The sequence below is a fragment of the Ammospiza nelsoni genome, chromosome 21 (assembly GCF_027579445.1).
Source record: "Ammospiza nelsoni isolate bAmmNel1 chromosome 21, bAmmNel1.pri, whole genome shotgun sequence".
NCBI lineage: Eukaryota > Metazoa > Chordata > Aves > Passeriformes > Passerellidae > Ammospiza > Ammospiza nelsoni.
In genome coordinates, this window is record NC_080653.1 from 4,634,588 (window position 1) to 4,654,632 (window position 20,045).

A 20,045-nucleotide genomic window follows, 5' to 3' on the forward strand; every position below is an offset into this window, starting at 1 on the left:
AAGTTTGAGGACAAGCTGCCTTGATGTGGGAATTTGTGCAGAAAAAATTGCATTTTGGGATGCTGAGTGAGGCATAAGGGAAGGGATTGCTAGCCTGGGTCCAAATCACTAATGATCTTTTTATTTTTATCATTTGTTGCTATCCTATGCTCCTTGGGCTGTTGATGAAAACCCACAGAGCTCCCTGCAGAAGAAGGTAAGTCCTGGGCTGGAGGTGGCAGTGCATGCCTTGAGTCTGGGTGGAGTTTGCTGGGGACAAGGCGGAGGGAATCTTGGGGTCTTTTAATCTTGGTTTTAATCTTGGTCTTTTAATCTGAGCCCAGAGAAAGCTGGGCTGGCTGTAGAGCTTCTCTGTGGTGGTGAGGCTACTTCTGTGGATAGAAACACAGAGGGTTTTTAAAACCAGACCCAGTGAAAGCAGGGCAGTGCCAGAAATGGAAGCATTTCATTTTAGAGAGAAGCCTCCACAGTGCTGCATGTCCTCACCAATGCCAAGGGGCAGCCCTGAAGCAAGCAGGGATATGGTTCTGTGGCTCTCAGGGCTTCAGTGGTCTACCTGTCTTCTGGGGATTTTTTTGAGCACTGATTGTGCTTGGCTTCATGTTTTCCCACCAGGAAAGTCCCTCTGGGAGCTGGTCCTGGAGCAGTTTGAAGACCTTCTCGTCCGCATCCTTTTGATGGCAGCTTTTCTGTCCTTTGTGAGTACCCAGGGCTTGGGGTGGCACCTTCTGGGGCACACAGAGGTGACATTTGAAGAGGAAAGGAGGGCAGGTACCTGTGGGATGAAGGAGGTGCAGCTGCAGAGCAGTGGTTTGTAGGGCATGGTGGCAACATCACTGCATTGCTTAAAGATGGGACTGGAAGATTTTTCAGTGATGCTGATCAAAAGGCACCAAAAGTGATATCAAAGAGCTCCCTGGGCTGTTCCAGGCTGATGATTTGAGCCTGGTTTGCTGTGCCCCAGGACTGAACTGTCAGTGCAGTTTTGCCCACAATCTACCCTGGGAGCATCTCTGCATGAGGAAATGTTTCCCACTAAGGTGCTGGAGAACAATTGGGGTTTTTTTGAGTGTAAGTCAGTGTGTTTGGCAGCAGGATGGCAAAGCTGAGACTCCTGTCTCTTCCTTTAGGATGTGACCCATGGGTAGATAAGGGGGAAGGCTGGTCCCTTGTGGGGTTTAAGACATTCCCAAAACAGCATGCAATGAAGTGAGTGCAGGTAGAGCAGGTGTGAAGCCCTGTGCCAGAGGTCAGGTCCTTGTGACAGAGCAGAGAGGTGCTGCTGTGTTGACACAGTGCAGATTGATGAGCAGTTAAATGGAGTGGAAACATTTATGTTTTATCTGTACTGTGGTATGAGGCCTTTTGGGGTGGAGAGGGGGGCTCAGGGTGGTGGAAGCCACGAGGTCAGTCCCTGCTCTGCAGGGCTGCTCTTACTGCACTGATTATTTGTGTTGCTTCACTGAGCTTCTGCCCAGGAGAGGCTGCAGTGCTGCCTGGTGTCTCCATTCATCAGCTCATGGCCATGGTGTCCCCACAGGAGCCCTGAACACAGGGAGAGGCTTTCCTGCAGCAGGCACTCATTCAGGCATTGCATGGCTGCTTGCTCCAGCCCCACTTGTTCAGTGCCTCAGCTTATCCCAGCAGAGCACTGGAGGCTCCAGCAGTGGGACATGGCAATTCCACTCTTTGACCAAACCATGTGGGTCTGGCCACCTCCAGGCCGTTCCCTCTCCAGCAAATAACCACCTGTGGTTTGGCTCTTTTTCCGTCATCCTCCTTAAGATGTTGCTGCTCTGGTTGGAACCACATTGTGCTCCTTCTTTTGTCTTGCCACCAGATCCTGGCCTGGTTTGAGGAAGGGGAGGAGACCACGACGGCGTTTGTGGAGCCCATTGTCATCATCATGATCCTGATTGCCAATGCTGTGGTGGGGGTGTGGCAGGTGAGCACAGCTGCCCTCCACATCTGCTCCACGAGGCTCAGAGCCTTCATCTAAAGGTCTGGTTGCTTCATGCCCCTGGAAACTTATTTTCCAAAGGTTCAATTTTCATGTTGGCCATGCTTCCCCATCCCCTGCACATATGGCTGCCTCTTGGCTTGTTCTTTCAGTCTTTCTTTGGCAATTCTTGCAGGTTGGAGCTTATCTTGCACTTATCCAGGCAAAAACTGCTTGTCTCCTGGGCCAAATGCATTTTCCAAGGGAAGGTCTTTGCTCTGTCCACAGACAGCCACAGTGGCTGCTGCCCCTCACCTCAATGTGTCCCTCCTGGGGGATGAGCAAACACTTCAGCCAGTGATGCTCCTCTTTTCCACCTATTCATTATAAAGCCATTTATTCATCTGCAGCTTGATCTGAGGTGAGGTTGCTAGATGGGGAAAAATGCATTTTGTTGGGATACACTGCTTCTCACACCGAGAATGAGATGATCAACCCCAAAGGTCCAGGACCCGAGGTGGTTTAAGCCAGCAGGAATCATTTTGCAGAGGCTGAAGGTGCTTGTCCCGTGCATGGTGTGAATGGATTCCAAAGCAGGGCTGGGTTTAGGTTTTCCTGCCTTTGCAGTGGGTGGGAAGGAGCCTGCTGGCACCATCAGCTCTGCTCCTGTCTGCTTGCAGGAGAGGAATGCAGAGAGTGCCATCGAGGCGCTGAAGGAGTACGAGCCCGAGATGGGGAAGGTGATCCGCGCCGACCGCAGCGGCGTGCAGCGCATCCGCGCCCGCGACATCGTCCCCGGGGACATCGTGGAGGTGGCAGGTGGGAGCCACCACCCCGGGCATGGGGCTGCGTGGGGAGGTGGCACTGGCCAGGGCATCCCCAAAGCTGAGGCTCTTCATGCTTTCCTGAGCATCAGGCAGTAGAGAACAGCAGAGAAGAGAAAAAAATCTCAATTTCTGATGCAGGTTTTGTGTCTCGGGAGGGTTTCCCCTTTTTTTGGAAGAACAAGGAGAACTTTTAATTTTCCACTGAGATTCCCTCTTTCTGGAAGCTGCTCTCCCACACACATCCCTGGACAGGGTGTGGGTGCTGCTGCAGGCCCCTGGGTGGGGAGGCCTCCTTGGGAGCTGGGGCTGCTCATCCGGGCAGGGTGACAGGCAGAGGGGATGAGCTTTTTGATGAACTCATCACTAAATGGGGGGGTGAGCAGGGTGCTTTTTCCTCTGGGTGGGTTGTACCCCCCAGCCCTTCTGTTGGAGCTGTGCATTCAGCAGAGCTTGCCTGGGGGTCTGCTGCCTGCCCCAGAGAGCTGAGGAGGATTCATTCCAATGATTCTGTTCTGTTTGTTCCTGAAATGATGCCGTAAACCCCCCAGAGCCACAAAACTAATCCTCTCCTTTCCTCCTCGTGGCCCTGCTGGTGGAAACATGCTGCAATCCCTCCCTTGCCCAGCCAGCTTGCTGTTATTTATGTCTTCAAGTTGGGCTTCAGCTGGAAGATGAATAAAAAAATAGTGGAGGGAGGATCAAGCCAGCCAGATCCTCAGCTGGGTGAGCTGGCAGCACTCCCAAAGCAGCTCTGACAATGCAGTCCAGCTGCTTACCTGGCTTTTAATTAAATTAATGAATTATTAATACAATTCTGCCATCCTTCCCCAAATCAAGTGCACACTGCCTGCCCATCAGCAGCCCAATGTTAGTTTTTAATGGCACAATCAGCATTGCAACTGTAATGGAAAGAGCTGGGCTATCTGGAGGGGTTTTGCAAATTATTAGCAAATTGTGGGTTTAGGAGGTTATGGAAAGTGGTGAGGGTGCTGTCAGGTGCCTGATAGGAAAGCACACAAGGTGGAAAAGCTTTGAACCTGCCGTGGACATGCAGGTGATGCCCTGGATGTGTGACAGCACAGGCAGGAGGGGCTGGCTGCTGTTTGCATGTGCAAATGCAATGAACTTGGCAGCAGGGAGCAGGAAACCTGTCAGGCTGAGAGAAGGAGGGGGTGGCTGGAACTTGGCAGGCTGCTCAAACCCAGCTGAGTTTTGCCCTTTTGTGACAAGGCCATGGAGGTGAGTCCTGGTGCAGGCAGCTTTTGCCTTTCCCAAAAAGCACAGGCAGAGCATCCCTTTGGGAGCACCAGAGGTTGCTGTGACCCCTGTGGTGCTCAGGCAGAGCCAGTAGCCACAGCCAGGCAGTGTCCCCCTGTTTTCCTCTCTTTCTCTGGGGAGATTTGTGGTGCTGGGGGATCAGCAAATGTTCAGTACCTGGATAATGGCCAGGCCAGGTCCGTTCTGTGGGATAGGAATCACAGGATCCCAGAATGATAAGGTTGGGAGACACCTCTAAGATCAGAGTCCAACCCATGCCCTAACACCTCAACAAGGCTATAGCACCCAGTGCCATGTCCAGTCTTTCTTTAAACACATCCAGAGATGGTGATTCCACCACCTCACTGGGAAGAGCATTCCAGTACTTTATTATTCTTTTGGTGAAAAATTTCTTCCTAATATCCAACCTATCCCTTTTCCTAATATCCACTCTATCCCTTCCCTGAGGTAGCTTGAGGCTGTGTCCTCTAAAGAAGGCAAAGAGCCACCAGGGCTCTCTCTGTCGCCAGATGTTGCAGGAGTTTTCCTCTGCAGGTTTAGCTCCTCCTGCCTTTCCCAGGGGGAGAGGAGCTCTTTCCCCCCTCTGGGATGCTCCAGCCCCCTTGGACAGATGCAGAGTCCAAGTTCTGTGCATGGTGTTTAGGGGAGATCTGTGCTGGCACCCCCAGACAGGTGTACAGGGAGCAGGGGGTGTCTGGCAGATGCTGCTGCTGCATCCTGGAGCGTTGGGATCTGCAGCTGGAATAAGTGGCTGGGTGGTGGAGCAGTGCCAGCCCCTCCTGCTGCTCTGGGGGGGTTTACAAGCCCCGGGAGGAAGCTTGGGATTAAAGTTTGGGATTTAGAGCATCGTTAGCAGCCAGGCCAGCAGTGTTGTGTAAGGGATGGGAGGGGCTGGGAGCCAGGGCTCCCCTCAGTATTTCCAAAACTCAGAGCGTGGCTGTGTCCAGCGATAAGGGAGCAGGAGGAAGAGCCAGGGGGAAGAAACCCAGCAGGAAAAGCAGCTTAAAATGTTTTTTTTAAGGAAGCACTAGTGCCTTGGAGGGTGGTGTTGGATGGCAGTGGATGGTGCAGCTTTCACTGTGCCCAGTGTGCCATGCCAGGAGAGCCAGGGATGGTTGTTTGTCTTGGACACAGAAGATTTTCCACTGTTAACAGCTTCCAGTCAGCCCAGAGAAACCTGAAGCAGGGTTAGACTGATATTAGGAAGCTCAGATTGCTTCAACGTGGGGATGTTCTGGTTTTTTTGCAGGAAAGAGGCAAATGGGGGTGCAGGGGGAATTTGCAGGGAAGAGGAGAGACAGGGACAGGGTGGGGAATGGATGAGGCACAGCAGGCAGGGCACCACCAGGGTATGGCTGGGGGCAGACTTGTAAATTACAGACAGACCAAATGAAGCTTTAACAAAGCTGTAAATGCAGAAATTAGGGATCCCAGTGCAGGACCCTTTGCCAGGGGCTGCAGCCCTCATTGCTCCAGGCTGGTGCTGCTGTGCACCTGCACACGGCTGGACTCAGTTGGGGTTTTCTGTGCCCATTTCTTGGGTGTTGGGTGCTGCCAGTGCCACCTGGCAGAGCTGCCGTGCTTGTCCTTGCAGTTGGGGACAAGGTGCCAGCAGACATCAGGATCATCGAGATCCGCTCCACCACCCTGCGGGTCGACCAGTCCATCCTCACCGGTGAGTGTGGGGCAGGGGCAGCTGCTTCCTGCTGCCTTCCTGGAGGCCAGCCTTGGAGCTGATGCTGGGATAAGGGCTTTGCTGGGGTGGGAAAGGTGGGAGAGCAAGATTTAGATGATGGTTGGACCTTCCCAGGTCATCAAAGCCACAGCACAGGTGAGATGTGTCTGGTGATTGGGAGTCCTTCCTGCAGAGCACAAAGCCTGGGCCTTTCCTGTGTCACTTGTGGGGTTGGACATCCCTGAGAGTGGCCACCTTGACCATGACCACCTGACCTTGGGACCACCAAAACCCCAAAGCCCCGAATCCCAAAAACCCCAAAACCCCAAACCCAAAATCCCCAAACCCCAAAATACCTCAAATCCCAAAACCAGAGTCCCCCAAACCCCAACCCACCAAACCTCAAAATCCCCAAACCCAAAAACCCCAAAATCCCCAAACCCCAAAGATCCTCAAAACCCCAAAGCCCAAAACCCAAAATACCAAAGCCACCTGTGGTGGGTGTTTGGATGGTTTGGTGGCAAAGTGCTGCTCTAGAGCACTGTGTGATGCAGGCTTGGAACAGGGATGAGCTGAAGCTGGAGAGGGAACATGGGTGGTCCATCTCTCCCCTCTTGTCTTGGCAGGGGAGTCGGTGTCGGTGATCAAACATGCGGACCCCATCCCTGATCCCCGGGCTGTCAACCAGGACAAGAAGAACATGCTGTTCTCTGTAAGTCCCTTACACCTGACTCCACCTCTCCTGTGGTTTTCCAAAGTGCAGAGGCTGCTGGTGGATGTGGGAGATCTCTGAGCAGAGAAAGGGAGTGCATGCATAAGATCTGAATCCATAAAAAGAGCCCCAGATCCATAAAAATAAGAACCTGCTTCGTTTGGATTCCATCTGGGCTGTGGCACATGAGGCCTTTAAATACCTTGGGAAATCTCAGAGCACTTTTTCCATCCATGCATTATGGATGGGGAAGAGGTCTGTGGTAAGCCTGGAGCTATTGCAAATTTGGGTTTCCTCCCTTTTCATGTTTTTCTCAGGCAGAAGCCAAGTCCTCGAGGGGTTACAGCTCTCAAGAAGGGCTCTCCTGCTCCTTGGGGTGGGTTTATATAAAAACCCCAAGATGTCCCATTTTCCCCTTAACCAAGGGGGTAAAAGAGCAACCCATTTCCCTTCCACAATGAGGAACCCATTTCCTATTCACAATGAGGAACCCATTTCCCTGCTCCAACCAAGGGTTTTCATACCCACATACCCACTCTCCTCCCTTCCTCCCCCCCAGGGCACCAACATTGCAGCTGGCAAGGCCGTGGGGATCGTCATTGCCACGGGGGTGTACACGGAGATCGGGAAGATCCGCAACCAGATGGTGGAGACGGAGCCCGAGAAAACTCCCCTGCAGCAGAAGCTGGATGAGTTCAGCCAGCAGCTCTCCAAAGTGATTTTCCTGGTGTGCATCGCCGTGTGGGTCATCAACGTCAGCCACTTCAGCGACCCCGTGCACGGCGGCTCCTGGTTCCGCGGCGCCATCTACTACTTCAAGATTTCGGTGGCGCTGGCGGTGGCCGCCATCCCCGAGGGCCTCCCGGCCGTCATCACCACCTGCCTGGCGCTGGGGACGCGCAGGATGGCCAGGAAGAACGCCATCGTCAGGAGCCTGCCCTCCGTGGAGACCCTGGGCTGCACCTCGGTCATCTGCTCCGACAAGACGGGGACGCTGACCACCAACCAGATGTCCGTGTGCAGGGTGAGAGGCTGAGTGTGGGGTTAAACCCTTTTCTGGCCCAGAGATGGGGAAACTGAGAGGTGTTGACTGGCACCCTCACCACCAACCAGATGTCCGCGTGCAGGGTGAGAGGTCAGGGCAGGGGAGAGGCTGGAGAGTGGGGTTAAACCCTTTTCTGGATCAGAGATGGGATAACTGAGAAGGGTTGACTGGCACCCTCACCACCAACCAGATGTCTGTGTGCAGGGGGAGAGCCCAGGGCAGGGGAGAGGCTGGAGAGTGGGGTTAAGCCAATTTTTTGGATCAGAGATGGGATTACTGAGAGGTGTTGACCAGCACCCTCACCACCAACCAGATGTCTGGAGTGTGGGGTTAAACCCTTTTCTGGATCAGAAATGGGGAAACAGAGATGTTGACCGGCACCCTCACCACCAACCAAATGTCCATGTGCAGGGTGACAGCCCAGGGCAGGGGAGAGGCTGGAGAGTGGGGTTAAACCCTTTTCTGGATCAGAGATGGGGAAACTGAGAGGTGTTGAATTTGCAGACAAATTCAACGTGGGGAGAGATGAGAATCTTGTGTGCTGCTAAAAGTGAGTTTCCTAATTACACCCAAGCCAGGAGAAGCCCTGATCCCTGCTGAGCCCTGGGGAACCTCAGGCCTTCCTATAAACCCCCAGGGCTTCCTATAAACCCTCAGGGCTTCCTATAAACCCTCCTCCCTGCTCACCCCCACACTGCTACCACACACAGCTCTGGTGAGGACACAGAGCCCATTCTCTTGGCTTGGGTGTAATTAGGAAACTCACTTTTAGCAGCACACCATTGTGGAGGTGCTGTGTTGCAGTCTCATTTCAGGGGTCACTTTCCAGGGAATGTTTCTTCCTGCTGGGATGTGACACTGAGACAGAGCTGATGGCCGTCAGCCTCCTCTGCTCTCTTGCTATTTCCTCCCTGTTTTTAACCCAACCAGTGAGAAATCCTGGACCATGCAAAATTACAAAGCCTGGACCCATGGAAAGCATTTCTGATGGAAGGAGGAAGCCCTGGGGTGCTTTGGTGAAGGGTTTGAAGGCTCCTCACCTACCAGAGAATTTTGCTTCCACATGACTGGCCCTGTGGAGAGGTGACTTGGTAGGAAAGCCTGGACCATCTGAGCACTTCTCAGTTTTCCCATTAGTCCATGAGTGTCAGGAGAGCTTTTTACATGCCTTTGGCGTGTTGTTTTTGTAGGAGAACCTTGGAAAATGTGTTGCTGTGGGAAAAAAGAAGGAGCTGGCCAGCATCCCTCCTCTGTGACACACAGGCAGTGTGGTGGGAAGCTGTGACAGTGCTGCAAACCAGGCACAGGCCTTGGCCACTGGTTAGCTGAGCACAAACTGCAGATGGATGGAAATGGCTGATATTCCTGCATCAATTGTCTTCTGCAGAATGAACTCAGCAACTTTAAAAAAATCAGAAAAAAAGAGCAATTAAAAAGTCAAAGTATCCTCCAGCCCATGTCCCCATAATCCTGTTGCAATATCTGTTTATTCCCTTGGCTGGATCCTGGCTCCCAGGGCACAGTGCTGGAGAAGGGCTGGCCCAGGACACAGAGCAGGCTGTTAATGTTTAATTAACAGGGATTCCCGTGCTGACGTGGGCAGGACAGGGCTGCCTGCCTGGCCCTGTGAGTGGCAGGTGGGTAAATATTAAATATTTGTGCTGGGCAGCCCTTGGTGTGGCCAGGACACGCTCCTGTGCCAAACAGCCAGCCCAGCCATGGGCTGAACAGCCAGAAAACCCTATCAATAACCTGGGGAAATGTATTAATTGAGAGTGATTTCATTAAGTTGCCCATTAACAGGGTGAGTGCAGCTGCTGAGCAGGGCCTGCTCACTGTCTCAGTGCTGGCATCAGCTCTGGGAGCTCTGAAGGGACTCTGGAAAGGCTTCAGGGCTGGTTTCAGGAGCTGTGCCATGTCTCTGGGTCCCTCCCAGTGCTGGGGTCTCATGGCCAGGGTGCTGTCTGAGCCAGGACACACCCAGGGCTCAGCAGGGGTCAATCTGTGTCCCCCAGAGCCACCCAAAATGAGGGGCTTTGTGCTGGGGACTTTGTGATCCTGTCCACCCAGGATGGTTGAGACTTTGCTCTGACCTCAAGTCCACCCAAGGTTACAGTGACAAAGCCACAAACCCATTTAGTAAAGCAGAGCAAACCCGTGGTTTGTGTCACTCCGTGGTCACCTGGGGGTCTCTGAGACCACCACATCCCCCAGGGCAGGGAGGGACCAGGAGCAGCCTCCTCCCACCCTGTAAATAACCATGGAGCTGGGAGCAGTGGGAGCCTGGCAGGAGGAGAAGGGACATTATTCTAATTAATAATAATAGAAGCATCACAGCTCTCTCTGCTCTCACATGTTTAAATCACTCTCCTAAAACTTGCAGCAGCCTTTTATGCAGCCTACCTTAATTTTCCAGGAAGGTGGCACTTGAAAATCAGGACTCAAAGAGGAGATGTGGCCTTGGGGGTGGGGGGGAAAGATACTGGTGCCCCATGTCTGGGAGGAGGTGATTGGTGATATTTGGGGTGATTAGTGATATTTTGGGTGATCAGTGATATTTGGGGTGATTAGTGATATTTGGCGTAATTAGTGATATTTGGCTGTCTGAGATGGCTGCTGGTGTTTTGGGGAGCAGGAACAGAAGGGGGTTTATTTTGCACAAAGGCTGTAGCAGAGCCTAGATGTGCAATCCCTGCCTTCCCTGGTGCAGTCCCCAGGGCTCTGTGCCTTAGTTCAGCACTGTGGCCTGTCCAAACCTGTCACTAATTACTGGGGGACCTGCCTGGGGGTCCCCAGGGGCTGTGGGTTGGCTGGGGCTGCTGCCAGTGCAGGAGGAGAATGATGCTGATCCATGGGTTGGTTGATGGAATAGTGACTGATGGTTACAGCTCTTACAGTCAGCAATCCTGCCTTTCTCCATGAGTAGTTCTTTTAAAGACACTGCAGAAAATACAGAGTAGTGCAGATAAATCCTTCACACCTGTCTGCCCCACAAACCCACAGCTGTTGCTCCAGGGATGCATTTGAACACAAATGCCCTTTTCTTCCTAGAAATACCCAGCAGCAGCATCCAGCTGTGTGCTGCAGCACCAGGCTGGGCAGGATCCAGGGGACAGGAGAGGGACAGTGATGCTGGAGCCCTTTGAGAGAAGGGGACATTCTCTGTGAGCATTTAGTTACATTTTCCTTCCATTCTCCTCTCTGTTGCATAATAACCCCAGATCGCTGGCATGGCTTTGAAAGGTTCAGGGCAGGGGAAGCCCAAGGGTGCTGCTGTCTGTGTTCCTCTGGCTGGAGCTGCTGTTCACTGTGATTCTTTGCTGTTCACAAAGAATGATAAACAGGAGCTGCACAAGAGGCTGGGCAGCCCCTCTGTGAGCCTGGCTTGTCAGCAGCCCCCAGCTGAGCTGCAGCATTCCCACCTCCTTCTATTGCTCCTAATATTATTTCTATTAGTTTTGTGATGGAAACTTTACTTCTCCTCTTAACTACTTAAGACACAGCTATTTCCTCTGGACTGCTTCCACTGCCCACAAACCTGCCCACTTCTCAGCCTGGAAATCTGACAGAACACCAACAGGCTGAGAGAGCTGGGCTGCACAGCCTGGAGAAGGGAAGGCTCAGGGGAGACTCTGGAGCCCTGTCCAGTGCCTAAAGGGGCTCCAAGAGAGCTGGAGAGGGGCTTGGGACAGGGGCCTGGAGTGACAGGACAAGGGGAATGGCTTTGAGCTGAAGGAGGGGAGATTTAGATTAGATTTGAGGCAGGAATTGTTTCCTGTGAGGGTGAGGAGCCCTGGCACAGGTTGTGGCTGCCCCTGGATCCCTGGAAGTGGCCAAGGCCAGGTTTGAGCAACCTGGGATAGTAGAAAATGTCCCTGCCCATATCAGGAGGTGGGATGAGATGAGCTTTAATGTCCCTTTCACCCCAAACCATTCTGTGGTCCTGCAAACACCTCTGCAGTGCCCTGGCTGCCCCCATGCTTGGCCCAGTCACGCAAGCTGGGAGCAGCAGGAAATTTGATATAACCTCTGCTTGCTGTGGGTTATGTAGCACCTTTTTTTTTAAAAAAAAAGGCATGGAAAAATAAAGAGCTTGGAATGATGTGGGTTTTTTATTTCCCTTTTCCCTTTTTTAATAAGAAAGACACTATTGTGAAAGCAATAATTGTTTTGTAGCCATGGGCATTTGAAAACAAACAGGCTCATATCAGGCAAACCCATCAGGCTGGGGTGGGTTCTTTCAGCTTTTTAATAAATGAGTCTGGTTGGTGTTTCAGGAGTCCATTTTCTGAGGAGGACAGGAGATTTTGGCTCTCTGGAATGCTGATGGTGTTGGATGTCTCAAAAAAAGATGATGGGTGCTTAGGCTTGGAAGGTTCCTTGTGGTGGTGTCTCAGACTGGGTGCCTTAGCTCAGGTTCTGGGTCTGTCATTTTGGGGGGTTGTTACCAAAGGAAATAGGATTTGATTTCTTTATTGAGCTGCCAGAGGAGCCCAGTGCCTCCAGGGGACCTGGGACACCTCTTGTGCAGCACTTTGGCTCAGTATTTCCTTCAGAACCTTTCAGGGATGGTGCTGGGCCTCCCTGATGGGCCCTGGGAAAGGAGCTGAGGGCATTGGTGCCTTGTGAAGGTTGGCCTAGAACAGGGACTGGACAGAGCTAAAGAATAAAGCAGGGATTTATTAAAAAGATCTCCATGGATCCACCTTGGGCAGCACAAGAGCCCAGCCAGGGCTGCGCCCAAGATGAACCAAAATGGCCCCAAAATGGACAACCAGGCACAGGGTCTCTCACTTTGATCAGTTCTGCTCCATTTGCATCTTGCAGTTCATTGTCCAATTACAGCTTTAGGTTATGAAGTCCCATCCTGCTTGTCTTTCTCTCTTTAGTTCATATTGTTTATGCTCTTGGGCCTGAGATTTGGATCATTTGTCCTTGGTGCCCAGCGGGAGCAGGAATTGTTTTATCTCCCTGCTCTGTGCCCAGAGCTCACCATTCTCTGATATGAAGCTCAGAATTACACACTAAAGCAGCACAGAATGTGAAAAATATAAAATCTAAACCTGAGGCATCAGCATTAGCTCAGGATAGGGGTAGTGGATATCTGGAAATAACTGGGTGAGGCTGTTTTGGGCTCAGAATTACTCACACAGGAGATGAATGCTTTGAACCTGCTCCTTTGATTTACTTAAACCTGTAAAACAGGGAGGTGAGAAAAAGTGAGAAAAGCCCCTGGGGTGTCCTGGTGCTGACCATGCTGGGATTGGGCTCCCTGAACATCCCTTATGGCTTGGCTTGTCCCCTAGCTCATACCTGGGACCCCTCCTGTATGGGGGAGGCTCACGCTGATGAGGTGTCCTTGTATTATTAACAATAATTAATAATAATAGCAAGTAATAATTAATAATAATAGCAGGTGAACCTCTGTTTGTTGCCAGAGGAAATGTGGAAGGCAGAGGAGTGGGTGGTAGCTGGAGCTGTTGCATCTCTGGTGCTTGAGTGATGCCTGCTGATTTCTCCAGCATCTGTTGCTTCCCTCTCCTGGGGAACAATACAAACAACCAGAGGAAAATAAATAGAGTAAAAAACCAATTATTTTGAGACAGGTTGGAGTGGAACAGTTTTCCCTGCACCTGCTTTCTGGAGGCACTCAGCAAATTCGTGGAGCTGAGGAGAGCAGCACTTCTCTGCATCCACATTAAATCCTGGCTTCCCTCTGCAGCCAGGGAAATGCATTTGCCAAACCAGTTTTATTTATTTCTTTGTTTATTTTTTTAATTTATTATGTTGCTTTTTGGCTTCAGTGTGGGTCATAAATAACAAGAAGCAGAAATGAGCATCTCTGAACTCTCTGCTCCTGTTCCCAGGGATGCTGCCCTCACAGGTGGGCTGTGCTGGGAGGGACAAGGGGGACTGGGGGAGCCTGGGGAGAGGGGAATTGTAATTTTATTTCAGAGTTTGAGGGATTTGTCTCATTATAGCAGCAAAAGAAAAACTGGAAGGATTTTGAAAGGCAAAAATCACTAAAAATGGAGTGTGGGGGACTTTTATGGCTCACTGGGGTTTTATTACAGAGCTGAGCTGTGATCCCAGTAAGGCACAAGGCTGGTGGCTGAGAGCTGGCTGGGAAGGGTGGCAGGGGCAGCCACCCCTGCTTGGATCCTGCCCTGCAGAGGCTTTCCAGGGCAGGAGTGGATACCTTGACCCTCCTGTGCTCCAAGACAAACACAGGAACCTTCTTAGGAACAGGCTCAGCATCTCTCATCTCCTAGGGAAAGAAGGAGCTGCAGGAGGTGAACATGACAAAGGCAGAGGAGAGCTGGAAGGATTTGGGGACACCCAGGGGTAGTGGCTGACCAGGGATGGGCCTGAGTGTGGTGGTATTCACAGGGGTCCCAGGACAAGGGAAGAGATGAGGATCTGACTCCATGTTTCAGAAGGCTGATTTAGTATTTTATGATATATATTATATTAAGAGAAAATTATATACTATAAAAGAATACAAGAATTCTATTGAAATTATATATTATAAAAGAATATAATATATAATATATAATATATAATATATTATTCTATTTAAATGATATATTAGAATAGAAGAAAGGATTTCATCAGAAGGCTAGCTAAGAATAGAAAAAGAATGATAACAAAGGTTTGTGGCTGACCGAGACAGTCTAGACAGCTGGACTGTGATTGGCCATTAATTACAAACAACCACATGAGACCAATCACAGATCCACCTGTTGCATTCCACAGCAGCAGATAACCATAGTTTACATTTTGTTACTGAGGATTCTCAGCTTATCAGGAGAAAAGAGCCTAAGGAAAGGAATTTTCATAAACCATGTCTGTGCCACCTGAGCCTGGTGCCAGCAGGGCTATGATAACTGGGACAGTGCATTGTGGTGGGTTTCCAGGCTGGGCATGAGGGCTGAATGTGCTGCCTGATGCTCTGTTTGTCCCTCTCCCCTGGCAGATGTTCATCATGGAGAAGGTGGAGGGCAGCCAGTGCAGCCTGCACGAGTTCAGCATCACCGGCTCCACCTACGCCCCCGAGGGACAGATGTGAGTGAGGGTCCCATCCCCAGGGACACAGGGGGCTCTGGGCTGGCAGCAGAGCTGGGGGAGGTGGGAGGGTTGGGTTCATGGCCATGGCTGGGGGAAAGGAGGGGTTTCCATGGTGGTTTGCAGTCCTGTCCATGGGGATCCCCAGTGGGCTTGCAGGTGTTGGGTGATGGGCTGTGATCTGCTGTCCATGGGCACCAGGACAGTGTTTCCCTTCCCTCACACCCAGATCCTGCCCCGCTTGGTTTGGGTGCTGCTCACCCTGGCTCTGCCTTCCCACTGCTCAGCAGAGGGTTCCACACCCTTGGCTCTCCCTTGGTTAGCAATCCCAATAAAACAAGGCCACCCGTGAACCAGAGATGACAAATGTGGGATTGGGGATGAACATAAAAATTTCATAGAAATTTCATCACATAGAAATTTCCCCTAAATTTCTCACCAAGTGATACACCTACGCTACTCTCTATAATCTATTTCACTTTGCAGCAGAAGATGCCTCACCATGTTTCTGGAACCTGCACAGTTTGGGTATTGGCTGGTGGCTGTTGCAGGATGCAGGGTGGGCAGCTTGTCCAGGAGCCACCAGCAATGCTCAGGGGGATTTGCAAATGGCTCAAACCCCACCAGGACAGTGCTCCCTGAGCCCTGTGCCCATAGGAGGGGTGGCTGCCATGGCTGGTGTGCCCAGGGCAGGATCCTGCTGATGTCAGGCTGTCTCTCAGGGCAGGCATGGTCAGGGAGTGGGAGCTGGGGGCTTTTCTCTGAAGCGTTATCACACACATGGAGTTCTCTGCTGTTGTATTTGTTTATTCCTGTTCCTTTGGAAGGAGGTGGTGGCCCCCAGTGTAGCAAGAAGGCAGATGAGGAGCTCAGCTGGTGGTGGGAGTACTCTCTGCTCCCCTCTGCTTTGCTCAGTGATCCCAGACACATCTGTCAGCATGGTCCCTTCTGCTCCTCCATGGAGCAGCTGTAACTCATCTCAGCCACAGACATAATTTCATGAATATTTATGGAGCCAATTTGATCCCTGGCTAGGAATCTCCATTAAAAGCTGAGCCAAGTCATAAGCTGGTGTCAGTCAGTGCATTTCAATTAAAACTGAGGAGGACCTGGGGGCTGAGCTTGTGCCTGCCAGCCTCTGAAGCTCAGTGTTCTCTGGCTCTGGGGGCTGCATTCAGGGCCACTCTGTTGGTCTGCAACATTTTTTGTTGTTCCTGAGTTTTGATTTAGCCCTGTGCCTGTGTTGTGTATGGAGAGGGATGTGTGGGCTTGCTGAGGAGAGAATCCCCCTTCCCCCAGGGCTGGTAGCACTAAAGGCTTGTTTGCTTTAACCTGGCCTTGGCAGGGGGATATTTCATGCAGGACACTGCCTTTGCTCACACAGCACCCAGCCAGCAGCCCTGTGACCGTGTTCACAAGGGTTCTTGGATGAGGGAAGAGACAAGGATCTGACTCCATGTTTCAGAAGACTTGATTTATTATTTTATGATATATATTACATTAAAACTATACTAAAAGAATAGAAAAAAAGGTTTCATCAGAAGGCTAGCTAAGCTAACAGTAGAATCAGAAAAGAATGATAACAAAGCTTCTGTCTCAGACAGAGAGTCTGACCCAGCTGACTGTGATTGGCCATAAATTGCAAACAAACCAACATGAGCTAATCACAGATGCACCTGTTGCGTTCCACAGCAACAGATAATCAATATTTAAATTTTGTTCCTGAGGCCTCTCAGCTTTTCAGGAGGAAAAATCCTAAGGAAAGGATTTTTCATGAAAAGATGTCCGTGACAGAGCCCCTTTGCTGATGTTTTTCCCAGCACATGGGTCTGACCATGGGGCTCCCATCCCTTCCCACAATGTCCAGGGGATCCCGTGCTGCACAAGCCATGCTTGCTGTGTCTGCTGTCCCTCCCTGTGAGCCCAGGGCTGGGCAGCCCCTCTGGGCAGGAGCAGTGGCTCTCCCTTCCCACTCACAGCCCAGTGTGGCTTTGTCTCCCTCACCAAACAGATTTTTCAGATTTTCTTGGCTGCTCCGTTTTCCGCTCCCGAGCTGTAACAAGGGCTCCAAAATGTTCTTTCCATTGGAAACCAACAGTGGTATAAGCTGATCCTAGTAAATGCCTGACAAATTATTTTTCCAGCCAGCAGATGACCGGCTGGGTTTACACAGCTCTAACCTGCAGTTACCTCTGCTGGAACCAGGGGAATTTTTGATTTCCTTCAAAACCACTGCTACCATTCCTGCCACCAGGAGAGGAGAAGCAGCTGGAGTGTTCAGGGCTGCTCCTTTCCGTAGCAAAGAGCTGCTATTGAGGAAGCAGAGATCACAGTTCAACACTTGCTTGGAAGCAGCCACAGCAGTGCAGCTGTTCAAGCTCTCTGCTGCTCCTAAATGCTCCCCTGGGTTCCCTCTGGAGTGTGAGACAGCATCACAGGGAGGGGAAGGGACTTGCTGTTGGTTCCACAGCTCCTCTGGATTCAAAGCAAATGGAAACCCCTGAGGGGATGGGTTTTAACATGAATTTCTTTGCCCCTTTTCTGGTCCATCATTTTCATCATCAGCCTGTGAGCAGCCCCTGCTTGCTCCTTTGAACTCCTCTGCTGCTCCCCTTGTTCTGGGCCACTTGCAGAATTTATTTGCCTCCTGTGATATTTTATTTGCGATTTAGTCCTGCCCCATTTAATAAAGTACAAAATGTGAACTCAAGGATTTATTGCCAGCACTGGTGCTTTAATTGGGCTTTTGCTTCCACTTTTACAAAAATGATGTGTAGGCTATGTATCCCCCTAGGAGGGATGTTTAGGGTGAGCTAACTGTATTGAAGGTGTGAGCTGGTGTGAGGCTGTTGGGGTTGCGTGGTGCTTCCAGTTGTGGTTTCTCTGGGTCTGGATTGAAGGCACTTGAGACAGAAGTTCATGTTGGGACTCAAGTGTTTATTATTTCTTATCAGTAAAACAGTCTCACTGCTGTGAGCTTGGCAGCTTTTCATTAGAAGGCACAAAATGGCCAACAATCTCTTGTTATATGGTCTTTTAAGGCTAAACTATCCAATTAAGAACCAATTGCTGTAGATTATTTTCCCTTTTAACCCAGTAACTGATCCCAAAGAGCTGCAATGTGGACTTTTCTGCCCAATTACAAAATGCCACCCAAACCCAAGAAGAAGAAGGAAGAAGAAGAAATCCAGGAGGACACCCTGTGCCCTCCATCTTGTTTCCATCCACAACATACTAAAAATCCCAAAACCTAAATTTCCCACCTAAGTGATACACCTACACTGCTCTCTATAATCTATTTCACACTTTTGTGGACTCCAGTCTATTCTGGAGTTTAGGAAACTTTCTCCATGAATGAGGGTCAAAGTCAGTGCTCCCCTGGGGGTCAGGGCACCCCGGAGCAGACAGGAAAATATTCCCTGTGTGCTCTGGGTTTCTCCATTGTTGTTTTCTGCCCGCAGCCTGAAGGACGAGCAGCCGGTGCAGTGCGGGCAGTACGACGGGCTGGTGGAGCTGGCCACCATCTGTGCCCTCTGCAATGACTCCTCGCTGGACTACAATGAGGTGTGGGGGCACCAGGGCCTGGGTGGGGTAGGGAGGATGCTCTTGCTGTGCTTCAGGTGCTTCAGGTCCAGCAAGAGTAGAGTTTGTCCCTTGGGATCCCCTTCCCTGGCTTCCCTCATCCCCTGGGGTGCCTTGGTGTGGTGGGTGGCAGCATCCTCAGGAGCAGCAGCAGCGTGTGGAGGATGTGCTCTAAAGCTTAAGCTCTTTCTTTCTGCCCTCTAGTCCAAAAAAGTCTATGAGAAGGTGGGGGAAGCCACTGAAACAGCCCTGACGTGCCTGGTTGAGAAGATGAATGTCTTCAACACCGACCTCAGCAAGCTGTCCAAGGTGGAGAGAGCCAACGCCTGCAACTCAGTGAGTGGGGAGAAACCCTTGTGAGCTGCAGCACTGGGGGATGGGAGGGAGAGGAGGGATTGAGGATGGCTGAATTTTGGGCAAATAAACACTTGCAATGATCTAAGGGACCGATTTGCACAAGGATGTGATTTATGGGCTCTCATGGCGAGCTGGTTTTGGAACAGTGGCCCTGGGGAGCTGATGCCAGGGCCTTGAGGACCAGCTTTGGAGCAGGTGATTCCTGAGGCTTCAACTCAGTGCAGTCCCTGCTCAGGCAGGAGAGACCCTCTAAATGAGAGCCTGAGCTCTGGCTGCAGATGAGCAAGTTTGGAGTTATCTTTGGGTGCCCACTTTGCACTGAGCAGCCACCCTCCAGCATGAACCAAACCCTGTTCCCCTGAGCCTGGCCTGCCCCAGTGACATTTGCTCCTTGGAAACATCTATTTTTGACAAGAAAATATCTTGTTCTGGCTACTCCCCTGCTCCAGTGTCTCCCTGTCCTCCTGGGTGAAAACACACTTTATTTTGGGTCTGTATTTCCTCTGTTGGATCTTACAATGTCTTCCCTTGCTCAAAGGGCTCTTGGTTCCAGCATTTTTCCTCAGGATAGATCTGTGCAGGTTGTAATAAATATTCTGACTCCTTTCTGATAAGGCAAGCTTATCAGAAACCTTCCTGGCTCCTGTGGCTGCCTTTCTCCTCCCACCCCAGGGGCTCAGCAGGGTTGTCAGAGAGCAGCAGTGTCCCTGGCCTGTCCTGCTCAGCCCCGTGCTGTTCCTGCAGGTGATCAAGCAGCTGATGAGGAAGGAGTGCACGCTGGAGTTCTCCCGGGACCGCAAGTCCATGTCCGTGTACTGCACCCCCAGCGGGGCTGGCAACAACTCTGCTGGCAGCAAGATGTTTGTCAAGGTAGGGCTGAAGCCACTGTTGGTTTGTTTGTCAAGGTAGGGCTGCAGCACCTGCAGGGTCCAGCTTCCCCTCACACACCCAGCAGTGTCGGGATCATTAGCTTGTCAGAGTGAACCCAAGAAAAGTTCAGAAGTTTCTTTTCCCAGCCCAGCGCTTGAAGAAGGACTCTGAGCTCTTCAGTTCTCAGTCTCAAGGTTGTTTATTGCGTCTTACCTATAAAAGATTTTCTCCTGCCCTGCCAAGGTCAGCTCAGCAAGACAGTTCCAGGCACTCTGCCTGCCCCAGGACAGTGTTATGTCTTTATACTAAAAACTACATGTACATTATTTGCAATTGCTTTCCAATACCTATCACCTATGTTAGACAGTGAGCTTCTACTCTAAACCAATCCAAAAGTGCCACCATCACAGCAGAAGATGGAGGCCAAGAAGAAGAAGGAGAAAGGCTGGACATGCCCAGTTCCCTCCATCTTGCCTCCTGAACCCCCATACCAGAAACTCTAAAATCTACTTTTCCACCCTGTGATAACTTCACTATTATTCTACCTAAACTGTTGTGGCTTGCAGACCTTCATATAACATTGGTAATTTGCTCCACGGGTCATAATCAAACCCACAGGTGTTTTGGGCTCTGTGCCAGGGTCCCTGAGCCCCCTGGCAGGGGTCTTGGCTGCTCAGGACAGCCAGAGGGATGCC

At 51.1% G+C, this 20,045-nt stretch overlaps 1 protein-coding gene across 4 annotated transcripts in view; it reads left to right on the forward strand.

The window, feature by feature from the left end:
* The window catches only part of ATP2A3 (ATPase sarcoplasmic/endoplasmic reticulum Ca2+ transporting 3), a 63,231-nt gene that overhangs the window by 22,804 nt on the left and 20,382 nt on the right, over positions 1 to 20,045 (forward strand). For 3 of the 4 annotated variants that reach the window (XM_059487216.1, XM_059487218.1, XM_059487219.1), the window contains exons 2-12: positions 179 to 196; positions 616 to 698; positions 1,841 to 1,945; positions 2,620 to 2,758; positions 5,639 to 5,719; positions 6,346 to 6,431; positions 6,991 to 7,455; positions 14,453 to 14,541; positions 18,003 to 18,105; positions 18,328 to 18,459; positions 19,225 to 19,350. In XM_059487216.1, coding sequence (XP_059343199.1) covers positions 179 to 196; positions 616 to 698; positions 1,841 to 1,945; positions 2,620 to 2,758; positions 5,639 to 5,719; positions 6,346 to 6,431; positions 6,991 to 7,455; positions 14,453 to 14,541; positions 18,003 to 18,105; positions 18,328 to 18,459; positions 19,225 to 19,350 — 1,427 coding nt within the window. The remainder of the gene's footprint in view (positions 1 to 178; positions 197 to 615; positions 699 to 1,840; positions 1,946 to 2,619; positions 2,759 to 5,638; positions 5,720 to 6,345; positions 6,432 to 6,990; positions 7,456 to 14,452; positions 14,542 to 18,002; positions 18,106 to 18,327; positions 18,460 to 19,224; positions 19,351 to 20,045) is intronic. The other variant, XM_059487217.1, reaches the window with a different exon arrangement.